The following is a 12451-nucleotide window of genomic DNA, read 5'->3' as shown; positions in this document are numbered from 1 at the left end:
AATTATGTCTCCATCATCCAGTTGTCCTGCCTCCTTTATGGGACTGTACAGGGACTCCAGATGACAACTTCCACTGAGACTCCCCCTTTCCACATATTGCGTGCAAGTGCCTCGTTCCACACACAACTTCTTGCCATCCTCATTGATACCCAAGCATTAAACATGGATGGCTGCATTGCAGTGGCTATGCATGAGCACATGTTCACCTACAACTTCACCCGCATGACTGCAGCTGCTGGAGAAGCCATTGTTCAGTTGTGACTGGATATGGTGGAAAAATTCCTGCTTTTCCAAAGGTTGCAGAGGAATGTTCCAATACAAAAATATTATTATTAATGATTTCATTTCTATCTGCCCATAGCCCAAATGCTCTGGGTAGTTTACAACATAGAAAAATGTATTCATAAGGAGGAGCTGTTTATTGTAAGCTATCCTGAGATGTTTGTAGGGGACGTGCTAGAAAGGCTTTTAATGAATGAATGAATGAAAATAAGCTCCACACAAAAATGAATGTATTAGCAAAAATAGAATTGAAATATGAATTGCATTGGGAAAATTGCTTATATATAATGCATATGTTAATCAAACTTGCAATTAAAATTCATGTATTATGAGAAATGTACACAAAAATTGTCACAAGTTTTCATGCAAACTACAAAGTTCAGGACAAGCCAAACTTAAAACTGGGTTCTTCCATTTTTGTACACTTTTTACTTTACTCACTTTTAGCTGCAGCCATGGATTGTTGGGGGAAAATGAAAAGCAGTGGATGGATTTTTCCTACCTTCCTCCTTTGCATATATGGCTTCTTCTCCATGATGAGACCATCTGAGCCTTTCCTCACACCTTACCTCACAGGACCTGATAAAAACCTGACCATTGACGAGGTACCATAAAACATACTTCAATAATACAATGTCTGCTCTGGGACATAAATAACAGGCACCTTTGAATGGAGCACCCAGATCAGGGATACTGGAGATAGATGGAGATCTTGTCAAGATCCAGTAGAAGCTGAGGCAAAGAGCAGAGTCAAGAACAGAAGAGGGCCAGATAACTACAAGGAGTGGAAGAACCAAAGGTGAAGGCAAGCTCAGGAGCAGGCAGGATCAGATACTTGATAAGGCAAGATAGGATCAGAGACAGAAGTGAAGTCAAGGAGAAGAGTCAAGGAAGAGAGGCATGCACTGCAAAACTGGAACTAAACACCAAATTGAGAATAGGAAGACTCATGTTGTTGTGATGAAGCCAGGCAGGGCTGAGCAGCTTTTTATAGCCCTTCCTGTGGCTTCCACCTGTTTTCTGTGATTGCAGAAGCTTTAAACCCTGCAAGCACCCACAGGCCTGACACCAGTTCTGCAAGTACTTTCAAGGTGAACCAGGTTGCCTGCTCTAGCAAGCCACCAGGGGGAGCAGCAGTGCAAATCCTGATGTACCATGAAATAAAAGGCTGGATGTGAAGAAGCTGTTATTGTAGTTTTCCACACCCTACACTTTTTCCAGCTGGATTGAACTGCCAGTCCAGCAAACAGTGTTGTAGCTACATATTTTTCAACTCTAGGCTCAAGGCTGGTGCCAAAGCTAGGGGAGGTTGAGCACCTGCCAAGGGCTCACACCCCATTGCCAGCCCCCTAGCAGTAGCCCTCTGGATGTGTTCTTCTTCATGCCAATTTGTGTTCAGTGTTCTCGCTTTGTACAATGGTAATTGTCAGGAGGTAATTGTCAAGCACTGCCTACATGCTCAGTGGCTCCCTGTCTCAAGCTTGCAAGTTATAGCAATGATCTTGGGAGGTGCAGTAGAAGAATGTCTGGAGGGCTACAATCTCCTAACCCTGAATTATAAATGTTGCTGGCCAGTGCGGTGTAGCAGTTAGAGTGCTGGACTGGGGGTCTGGGAGCTCTGGGTTGTAGTCCCTCCTTGGCCATAGGCCATAGTCTCAGCCTAACGTACCTCATAGGGGAAGAGGTTGTAAGGATAACATGGAAAGGAGAACCTTGTAAGCTGTCTTGGCTTCTTTGTGAGAGGAAGAAAGGCAGGGCAGGGCGTGCTTTTAATATAACAACGATGAGGACACTTCCTAATTTCATTCTCTTGGGGTTACGGAACTCCATCTTGTTTCTTCCAGGTAACACAGCATGTGTTCCCAGTTTGGACATACTCCTATCTTGCTCTGCTGTTCCCTGTGTTCCTCATTACAGACTACGTCCGCTATAAGCCTGTTATTATTCTCCAGGGAATTAGCTTTATTGTTACCTGGCTGTTGCTGCTGTTTGCCCATGGGCTGCTGTCCATGCAACTGGTGGAGTTTTTCTACGGACTCGTGACAGCCACAGAGGTTGCCTATTATGCCTACATATACAGTGTGGTCACTGCTGACCATTACCAGAAGGCGACAGGTTACTGCAGAAGCATCACGCTAGTGGCATCCACCATGGGTTCCCTCCTGGGGCAACTCTTAGTTTCTTTAGCTCACGTGTCTTATTTTTATCTCAATGCCATATCTTTGGCTTCTGTCTCGGTGGCATTTCTATCTTCATTTTTTCTGCCCATGCCTCAAAAAAGCATGTTCTTTCATAGAAAGCCTTCCCCCGAAGCCTCCACTGGGCCAGCAAATAAGGATGCACCAAATGCATCACAGCAGTCACACTACCAAGAGGACAAAGACGTTAGGATGTCAACAGCCTGCTCCCAGAACTTACCTGAACACGTGGGACCCAGAATTCAAAGCCAGCACCACTTTTTGGCGGTGCTCTGGCAACTGTGTAAGGACTTGAAGGAATGCTACACCACAAAGAAGCTTCTTTATTGGTCAATATGGTGGGCATTAGCCACTGCAGGCTTTAACCAGATTTTGAATTATGTCCAAGTACTGTGGGATAACAAAGCTCCTTCCCATAGTTCTGATGTTTACAATGGAGCTGTTGAAGCCATAGCAACATTTTTGAGTAAGTATGAGATTTAAACTTAGTCTTCCCCACCAGGGTGAGATGTACTCTATTTCTAAAGTGCAGTAATTTGTAAATGTGCCTGGATATATGTGCCTTATATTAATGCATTTTTATGCAACTCTATGCCTTTTTTTAGTGATTGGGGGTTTTTTTGGGAGGGGAGCATTAGTGACCACCCTACTTATCAGGGATGCTATGGTGGAAGATTACCTGTTGTACTAGCAATCAGGGAGTTGTACCTGTTGTACCTGTCTAGTACCTGTTGTACCAGAAAGCAGGGAGTTGTACTAGAAATCACCAAGACTTTTTCCAAATCTAGCTATATATAAAACCTCTGTTCATGAGTTAGAGCATGGACAGTCAGGAGTGGACCCTTTTCTGTTATGGCACCTAGGCTTTGGTTTGAATTGTGTCTGCATGCTGTAAGAGTTGCATGGCATCTGCTTAGTATTTTTATCCTGTATTTTCACTGGAAGATATACAGTCATACTGTATATTTCCGTATCTATATTTTTAAAGGAATATTGTGCATGTGTTTGTAAAAGTGTTAGTGGAGCTTGTGGTTCTGCACTGTATAACACATCTTATGCATCTTTATTTCCAGGCTCACTGGCATCATTAGTGGTGGGATATCTGAAAGTGAACTGGGATCTAACAGGAGAGCTGGCACTGGGGGTTTTCTCTGCACTGGATGCTGGTTCACTCTTTCTGATGTGTTTCACCAAGAGCATCTGGGTCTGTTATGCTGGCTATCTAGTTTTCAAAGCCTGTTACATGTTCCTTATAACTATAGCCACGTAAGTATATGCATTCCATCTGTGCCAATCTGCTGTGGAATCTTTCGGAGCAGGGGAGTGGGAAAGGCTAGAACACCAGCAAAGTTGGAAGAGGGGATCATGGGAAAGCAGGCTCAGGCCATGGCACAACTCCCTCCCTCGATGAACCTACCTCCTCGCCCCACAAGAACCAACTGCTCTGGTTCCTCCTCCTCCTCGCTGCTTCCTTTTACCATGGTGCCTGTTGCCCTTCCTTCTCAAATACCCCCTCTAGCTAGAACATGAGAAGGGGAGCAAGCAGGCTGCCCTGGTAAAGTGGGGGAGTGAGTCCAGGGTCTCTTTTCAACAGGCCCTTCCTGGGATGGAGGTCTCAGCAGGTGCTCCACCATGCCTATCCTTGACAGCAGCATGGACAGAAAACCAGTTTGTTCATTTGGCAACTGCCATTCCAGCCAGAGCCACACAACAGTGCTGCCAAAGAGGCTTCTTCCTTTCCTCCAAAGTCCTATTATAATTCACCCAAAGGCAATTAAAAAACCCTAGTACTTATCTGCAAATTTAAGTGAAATATAGAACTCCCCTACATCCTAATAAGCTTTGCACATCCCTTTCTAGTCATTCACTAATGACCCTCCTATCCTTAAATTTCATTGTAAGAATCTTGTGAACAAACTGTGTGTGCATGTGAAACTTTCTCACCCTGAAGTTCTACCTCCATTTCACCCAAGTGGGCTTGGAAAAAAAATATCTGGGGCACCAGCTGAATAGTTTGCAAGCACCAGGTTGGAGAGGGCTGAACTATGCCATCCTAATGAGAAGATTAAGGCTACAGAGTTAGGCTGACATAATGAAGCCATTTCGTTCCTGTCAAAAATAGCCTTTTACAACTCTTTGGCAAAGCACTTTCTTCTATGAATCCCCAGTAAGTTAGGTAGTTTTGTTTCTTCAGCTGTAGCATGCAACTGTCAATACTTTAACAAAGGTTTTCCTTTAGTTTCCAGATTGCTGTCAGCCTCAGCATGGAACGTTATGCCTTGATGTTTGGATTCAACAACTTTGTTGCGCTGCTAATTCAAACTATTGTGACCTTTATAGTGGTGGATTCCAAAGGGCTGGGACTGAATATTGGGACTCAGGTAAACTGGATTATTTATCTCACATCAGGTTACTTAGTAAATGTGTCAGCACCCTGACTTTTCAAAGGTCAAATTCCTATGAAATCAGTGTGCTTATGGATGCCAAGCCTCAAGATAAGCATCTCCACCAGACATGTCCACCAGCATGGGGACAAGGGTTATAGTCTAATACATCTGTGGGACAACAGATTGGGGAAGGCTGGGCTCAATTATTTACTATAGTTCTACTCTGCCTATGAGGCAGCTTACAATAGAAATGTTAAAAGAAAACTGATCATGGATGTTGCTTTCAAACTACATTTCTGATATTCAAGAAGTCATTGACTGCCAATTAATTATCAGTACTGATTTAAACACTTCAAAGGACACACCCAAAAATGCTGTAGATTGGGCTCAATTTTGGTTTTGTAGTAACTATAATGAATAAGGAAGACATCTTTAGCTTCATTTGCAGTTTTATTAAATCATCTAATATTTCTAAGAAAACATCAAATTTCAACCATGTAGGCTAAAACCTGCACTATGAAAAATAAAAAAACATGCACCAGTTTCCCAGATCTGAATAGTTTAAACAAGGAAGCATTTTTTTAAACATTTCTAGGTATGCAAGATGTCAGTTTAAAAGAGTTCTATAAAACTCAGGTTCTTACCTAGTTCTGAATAAGCTGTCCTGCTGACAGGCAAACTGGATTCAGATTAAGTCTGAGCAGAAGCAAAACACTTTTCTTCTTTGGTTCTCTTGGGCATGGGATGAAGCAGCCTCTCCCAAACAGAACTGAAGCCGTTCTGGAACAAGGCCTCATTCATGACTTGTGTTTTGGACGGAATACACACATAAATACCTTTTGTTGAGAAATAACCTCTTTTGACTTTCTCTGCATGCTGCAGAGCAAGGGAAGAAAAAGTGCGAGTGATGGACAAGTCCATTCTAACCCTAGGGCATGTTTGACCAGGAACTACAATCACAGTGCTTTGGGAAGGGCAAAGGAGGACATTCCTCCAATGCCAGCAGGTTTCCTGATTTTTTTTAAAGTCTTCATTTTTTCAAAGCATTGTAATGTATTGAACCTATCCTTTTATATCTTTGTAGGTTTCTTGCTAGGGAACACCTCTAGGATGTGTGCCATTTTCATACAAATTGACTTAACCACCCACAGAAGTGAGGATGAAGGAAAGCAAAAGAAAAGTACAGAACTTAGGGCATCATCCATGACTGCCTGTAACTCTCTGAATTTGAGAATTATAGGTATTGAGTCAAGTGCATGAGTGTGGTGGGAAGGTCGCCCTCCATGCTTCTCAGCAGAAAGCCAATGTCTTTTGCCCCTGCTCATGAAGAGCAGGGACTGAGGCACCGCTGCAGTTCTTTGTAACCTGGTGGAGACTGACTCCCTTTCACCCCCACCTGACCCTGGCTTTGAAGTCACCCTTGTGACTCTGGAGCCACTCCCAGCACAGAAAGAACTGGTCTGCCTGCAAGAGCAGAGGGAGGGCACTCAGCAGTTGGAATCCCAGCTCTGACCCAAGAACACATGTCCAAGGCTGGAGGTGGGATTCTCACTTATCCTGTGACTGTCTAGGCAGCATCAAGGAGGCAAAGGATAGCACCCTTATTTTACTTTCCCCAAAAAGCATGAATGGCTATGCTTCTCCTTCTGAAATGTTGCAGGTTTATTTTCTGATCTGTTAGAACACTGATGCATGAAGACTATCAGCGGATCAATACATCCTTTTTCGGAGTTCCTCAAATGTCTAGGTTTCTCTTGCACTGGAATTTGGTGGGCTTGTTCCCCTCTGCAGGGACAATCATCTGCAGTTTTTGGGTTACTTGCATGAGGAGAAAAGGTAGCAATAGATGGAAAAAGAAATGTAACCAATGACTAAGTCAGCCTTTCCCAATGTAATGTCCTCCAAATGTTTTTAGACTACAACTCCCATTAAGCACACAAAAAGAGGCTTATGCTTTCATATTTCTGGCCAGACAAAACTGTTAATAAAAACTATCTTTGAGGGAAAAATTCCTCCAACCTCAAAATTCAGTACTTAAAATTCACTAATTTTATGTAATTTGCATGTGCACTGTATGCAAATTTACTAATTGCATAAACTTTCTTGGACATCTGTATATCAGATTTATAATACTTATAATCTATAAAATATATATTGTTCATTAATTATTGACCAACTCCTAAGCAAAATTCTTAGTTTGCCTTTGACCACAAGTAATAAAGTAATACTTTTGGCAATTCTTCAGATATACACAGATACCAAACACTGTATTGTAAGTGTTCATAATGAAATGACCTTTAACCCTGAGTGATGGAATTAACATCCTTTCTTCAGTATTATTCATTATTCTTCAGTATTATTACCTCTTCATCAAACTGCTGGTATCAGTTATCCAAAATTCATTTTGCACTTGCTCGTTTGTACTATTTTTAGATATCTGCATTTCCAAATTCTTTATTAGGTATCATTAAGAATATTTGGTCACTCTTTGCTTGGCATTTTATAAAAGACATATTATATTGCTTTGCGGTGTGTTGACAATTTCTCAGCACACTTCCCAGCATTTCCAATCCACCTAAAATATGCATTTATATAAGGGCCCAGAATCTGATCAATAAAAAAGCTTGGTGGGATAAACATAAAAGCAACATTTTTCAGGGAGAGCTTGAAGGCTCTGGGCAAGGGTTGCACATAGTTCTTGGGAGAATATTTCAGTGTTCTTGATACATGTGGCTTTGCTGGATTTTGGCTTCTGTTTACAGATAGCAATGTCTAATTGAAGGAATAAAAATAATTTCATTATTTAACTAATTAAAAGAGGAATCCCGAGATCCTCTGGATTCCCAGATCCGAGAAGGAAACAGAGCTTTGACCATGGAGCTTCCCGCCCCTGCTCCCAGTGTGAAAAGAATAGTGCTGCTTGCTGCTCTGAGGTCACCTTTGTGAGGGGATAAGGGGAGTGTTCCAGTGGGCAGGGAAGGAAGGGTACTGCAGAGCCCAGGATGTATCCTCTGGAGCCACCTTCTTTCCTCCTCTGAACTGACCTGGCTAGATGGCCCAAAGCAGCTGTCTAGCAAAAAAAAAGCAGCGCAAGAAGAGCAGTTCCACTCAGATTCTCCCTAATCCTCAAAATTTGCAGGCTTATGGGTATCCCCGTTGGATTGGACTGTGTTGTGCCATACCAAGTAAGCCTTACTTCTGAGTAAACGTGCATAGGATTGTGCAGTCTTGTAGAACAAAGTTGTTTCACAATCTCCTCCTTTCTTTTAACTCCATATTATTGATTCTCCAACAGTCCACCTGCCTCCCTAGCTGGTTTATAAAAGGAATTCTTTATGGTCAGCTTTGAGGTTACCAATGTGCTCCTCAAAATGCTTTTTTGCATCTTGTATTGTCTGTTTGCATCTCCTTTGTATAAGCTTGTGCAGCCTTTGTTTTCCTCCTCTGGTGTTTTTCTAAAGGAGGCCTCTTTTCTGTAATAGCTTCCTTGACATGCTAATTAACCAGGAAAGTAACCTCTTGAACTTGGTACTACTTTTCCTAACCTGTGGTATACATTCTAACTCAGATTCTATTATTGTGGTTTTGAGAAACCTCCAAACATTTTGAGGGACTTTGCCATCTTGGCTTCCCATTTCACCTTCTTTTATGGATTCCCTCATTTTAAAGGTTTCTTGTTCTCCTTCTCATTTTAGATAAAGTCAAACAGAGTCACATTTAACTTATCTGTTTTCTGCTTAAGAGCATATTAAATATCTGTGGTTACCTTTTCCAACTAGTTCAACAACACTGACATCTTGTACTAGATCCCAGGCAGCACGGTTTAGCATCCAATCCAGGGGCCCATGTTAAAGAGGGCATAGAGTCCAGCAGACTTGATAATCTAAAGTGTGAAGACTCCTCCACAGAAGCACTAGGGGTTAAAATTTAGGCATAGGAGTATGCTATCATCCTTCAGACCAGAATGCTGTGGGTGATCTTGAGATGGGAAAGGAAATCAGGGAGGCTTCCAACATAAGAAGTACAGTAATAACGGTGGACTTACTACCCATGCACTGACTGGACAAATGTATGTTCCAGTTCTGACAGAGAGGTTAAATAACTTGATGTAATAAATGACTAGTTGGTCATGGAATCAACCAGAGTGGAGGCAATTCTGGATTTATTCCTAGGTGGGGCTGCCCAGGATGTAAATTTTGTTGAGCCAATAAGAAACAATGACCACAACAGCATCAGATTTAATATAAAGTTAAGCAGAAGATTGCCAAAGAGAAAGCTTCTCAAAAATGAGGAAACTGGTAAAGACGCAGCTGAAGAGTGAAATCAAGAGGTTTAAATCATTCCAAAATACTTGAAGATTATTCAAAGAGGCATTTGAACATACTACAAATGAGGAAAGGTAGCACAAAGTTCAGGAAATCACTAGCACAGTTGACACGTAGAGTCCATAAGGTATTAGGGAGAAGAAAGTTTCCTTCAAAAAACAGAAGTCTTGCCCAAATTGGGGGTGGGTGGATGGAACAGATGGATCCGCAAGCGACATGAAAGGAAATGTAAATTTAAAATGAGCTTTGGTTCAAAGCTACAGAATTAGGTAAACCTGCCTTTACAGGATGAACCGAACTAATTCCTTCTGCATCACTAGCTAGAAGTTGTATTGCCAATATCTGGAATGCTATAGAATGTCATGAATGATGCAAGGTGATTGCACACTTGTAACTTATTTAGAAGTACATAGAGAGCAAGAAAGGGAAAAATGTTGGACTCCCCATTTCTAGAAGTATAAAATCCATTGAAACACTTCTAAGTAACAGATGGATTTTATGTTTTTAAATGGAAGATGAAACATTTTCCTCCTTTCTCCTCCCAGCCATATTGTCCATGAGAACATTAGATGTGAAACTGATGCACAACAGGGTGAACACCATTAAGTATAAAGCCAAATGCTTAGAAAATATGTTTTACTACCTCTGTCTGTTTTCTTACAGTTCCTAATATATGGCAGTTACTTTGCAGTGATAGCTGGAGTTTTCCTAAGCAGAAGCATTTACATTATAATCTCAATCAAGTGCCAAAAGAACCACGTTCTTGAAAATCCTCAGAAGACTGGGGCAAAAGAGCTGGGAACAGAAAGCTGTGGCACGAGACTGTGAAACTTAATGTTAACTAATGCCAACTCAGCCATTTATTTGAGAACTTGCACAAAAGTAGGGCTGAGTTATACCAATATAAATGTATCAAGTCACAACTTAAAATGTGAAGCCAACTTATAATTTATGTGAAGTTATTTTCATCTGACTAAAAACCATAGCATTATGTGGTTTGAAAAAGAGTATGACATTTTTAGCCATATTTATTTCAGAATCAATCTTCCTAGTAGCTCTGAGGAGGTATAGAAATGTATGTTATCTACTTTGCTGTAAATGCAAATTGACTGATGGAAAACAATGCTATTATTTGTACAGATTACTAATATATTTGTATTTTGATTCATTGAAAGCATTTTCTAAAACCAAAGTGAACTTGGAGTCTTAGATGGTTTGAGTGACAATACCAGAACTAGGAAGCAGTTATGAGAAATGTTCATGAAAAAGAAGTTTTCAAAGTTTTCAAAAAATGTGAATTTTTAGTTAATGAAATAGTTAAAATTCAGTGACTTTCAATATTAACATGTTAATAGTTAACTGTTCATACTTTCTACTAGTTAAAAGATGTTGAAAACAGTTGCCCTTATTTAGTATGATTGACTCCACAACTAACATAATCTCTTCAATGGAGCTGTCCAGAACCCAGTTTGGTCCAGTTTTGTTGGATGATTTTCAGTGACTGGAATTTGAATACTTGGTTTTACACAAGACTGTTACCCTTTGTGGCTTCTTAAATCAAGCAGGAAGAGATGTCAATCTGGGCCCAGTGGGTTGCAAATGTAGCATGGTTTATTACTGTCTTTTAGTTTGATCACTAAAGACGCCCTTTAAAACAGGGGTTTCCTACCTGTTTTGAACCTCTGGAACATTTGGGAATATAAGAAATTGGGCACCATCACTAAATTCCTACTCTGTAGATCACTGTATTTGCATCTACCTGTTGTATCCAGGGATCTTAGATTGTGTCTCACTCAGCAAAAAACTCTTGTTTAGAGTCTATTGGATAGCACATCATTCACCTGATTTCAATATTTAAACCCATGGTATATAGATGCCATTTTCGGATGGATAATAGATGTCCGGTCTGTTTTTGTTAAAGCATATGTATAACTGTTGGAAATGTGTATGCATTTCATAGAAATCCATGTCTAAATATATGTAAAAGGTGAAAGGAGCATCAAGTTGGGAAGGTTCCCCATGGAGATTGGTTTTAACTGGGATGGTTTAGCTTAGATAAAAGGCAATTAAAGGAACACATGATAGAGCTTTTTAAAATTAAGCATAGGGTGCAGAAAGTGGACATTTTTCTCCCTCTCTGTTAGAACCTAGGGCCATTCTATGAAACTGATTGGTGGGAGATTCAGAACAGATTAAGAGGAAGTACTTTTTCATCCAAGGCTTAGATACTCTGGAGTTCACTGCCACAGGAAGTATGATGGCCACCAGTTTGGATGGCTTTAAAAATTAATGGAGAGGACTGTCAATGGCCACTAACTTTGTTGGATATGTGTTACCTCCATTATCACAGGTGGTACACCTGCATACACCAGTTGCTGAAGAGTTTGGTGAGGTGGGAGTTTTGCACCCATCCTGATCGAGGAATCCTGTGGACAGCTGGTTTGCCACCATGTGAAGAGGGCTAGACTGGATGGACCACTGGTCTGACCAACACAGCCTTATGTTCTTACAGAAACACTTTGTGGGTGCCACATTACAAATCCCTGCCTTAAAGGATCATATTTGTAATCTGTGGCTCATTACTGATCCAGGACTGTCTTTAAAGTTTGAAGTGACCCCTGAAGTTTAGCACACTTTTATCAGCTTTGACCACTATGCCAGCATACTTGGATGGAGATAAGAAAGCTACAGCCATACATGCTTTAGTAACCTATTTATGCAAGTACACTGCATTTTATGTGAGGAAGTTTTTAAAGATGTCTCAGGAACTATGGCTGGCCTAAATTGTTGGAAATGGACCCAATGATCCAAGGTTGATATTGGCAATAGAACAGGTAGGGATACCGTCTTTCTTTGCGCTTTTCCTCTACTTCCTGTGGCTCTTATTCTGCAGGCTTATACTCTTAAGTACCTATCTTTTGTTTTGCAGTCACTCTGACTACCTGTTTCCTACCTGAGCAGTCATGCTACTGTTCATCCTGAAAATACATGGCTTTCTAGATAGAAATGTTAGACTTTTCTCTCCAAATATGTTTAATAAATCTTGCTTTCCTTGTTTATATTAAGCTATAGCCTTCATTCCATTTGTCCCATGACATACTAATGTGGGATTAAAAGCCCACAGGGTAATCCAGAGTACTCACTTCACCAACAGGAAATGCCTAACAGGGTTCTTCCAAGCATTCATCCAAAAAATAAGGCCACCAGATTAACTGAATTTCAGTGATTTGATTGTATTACACTTATGCTTTGTCAGCTG

General features: G+C 40.9%; 1 protein-coding gene across 1 annotated transcript; it reads left to right on the top strand.

Moving 5' to 3' along the window:
- Positions 1-737: 737 nt before the first annotated feature.
- On the top strand, positions 738-10249 carry SLC19A3 (solute carrier family 19 member 3). Its single transcript, XM_044432992.1, has 5 exons — positions 738-887; positions 2127-2946; positions 3554-3746; positions 4720-4861; positions 9856-10249. The coding sequence occupies exons 1-5, from the start codon at positions 738-740 to the stop codon at positions 10018-10020; spliced, it is 1470 nt and encodes a 489-aa protein (XP_044288927.1). The 3' UTR covers positions 10021-10249.
- The last annotated feature ends 2202 nt before the right edge of the window (positions 10250-12451 follow it).

Source organism: Varanus komodoensis, unplaced genomic scaffold (genome assembly GCF_004798865.1).
Source record: "Varanus komodoensis strain SLA01 unplaced genomic scaffold, ASM479886v1 scaffold25, whole genome shotgun sequence".
Taxonomy (NCBI): Eukaryota; Metazoa; Chordata; class Lepidosauria; order Squamata; family Varanidae; genus Varanus; species Varanus komodoensis.
The sequence above is the reverse complement of the archived record's forward strand: the minus strand, read 5'-3'. Positions and strand labels throughout refer to the sequence as shown.

Excerpts from the sequence above, each read along its gene's own strand:
- SLC19A3 (XM_044432992.1), top strand. The coding sequence starts at position 738 with ATGGATTGTTGGGGGAAAATGAAAAGCAGTGGATGGATTTTTCCTACC. Across the intron at positions 3,747-4,719 it reads TTCCTTATAACTATAGCCAC|TTTCCAGATTGCTGTCAGCC; the intron begins GTAAGTATATGC and ends GTTTTCCTTTAG. Across the intron at positions 4,862-9,855 it reads GACTGAATATTGGGACTCAG|TTCCTAATATATGGCAGTTA; the intron begins GTAAACTGGATT and ends GTTTTCTTACAG.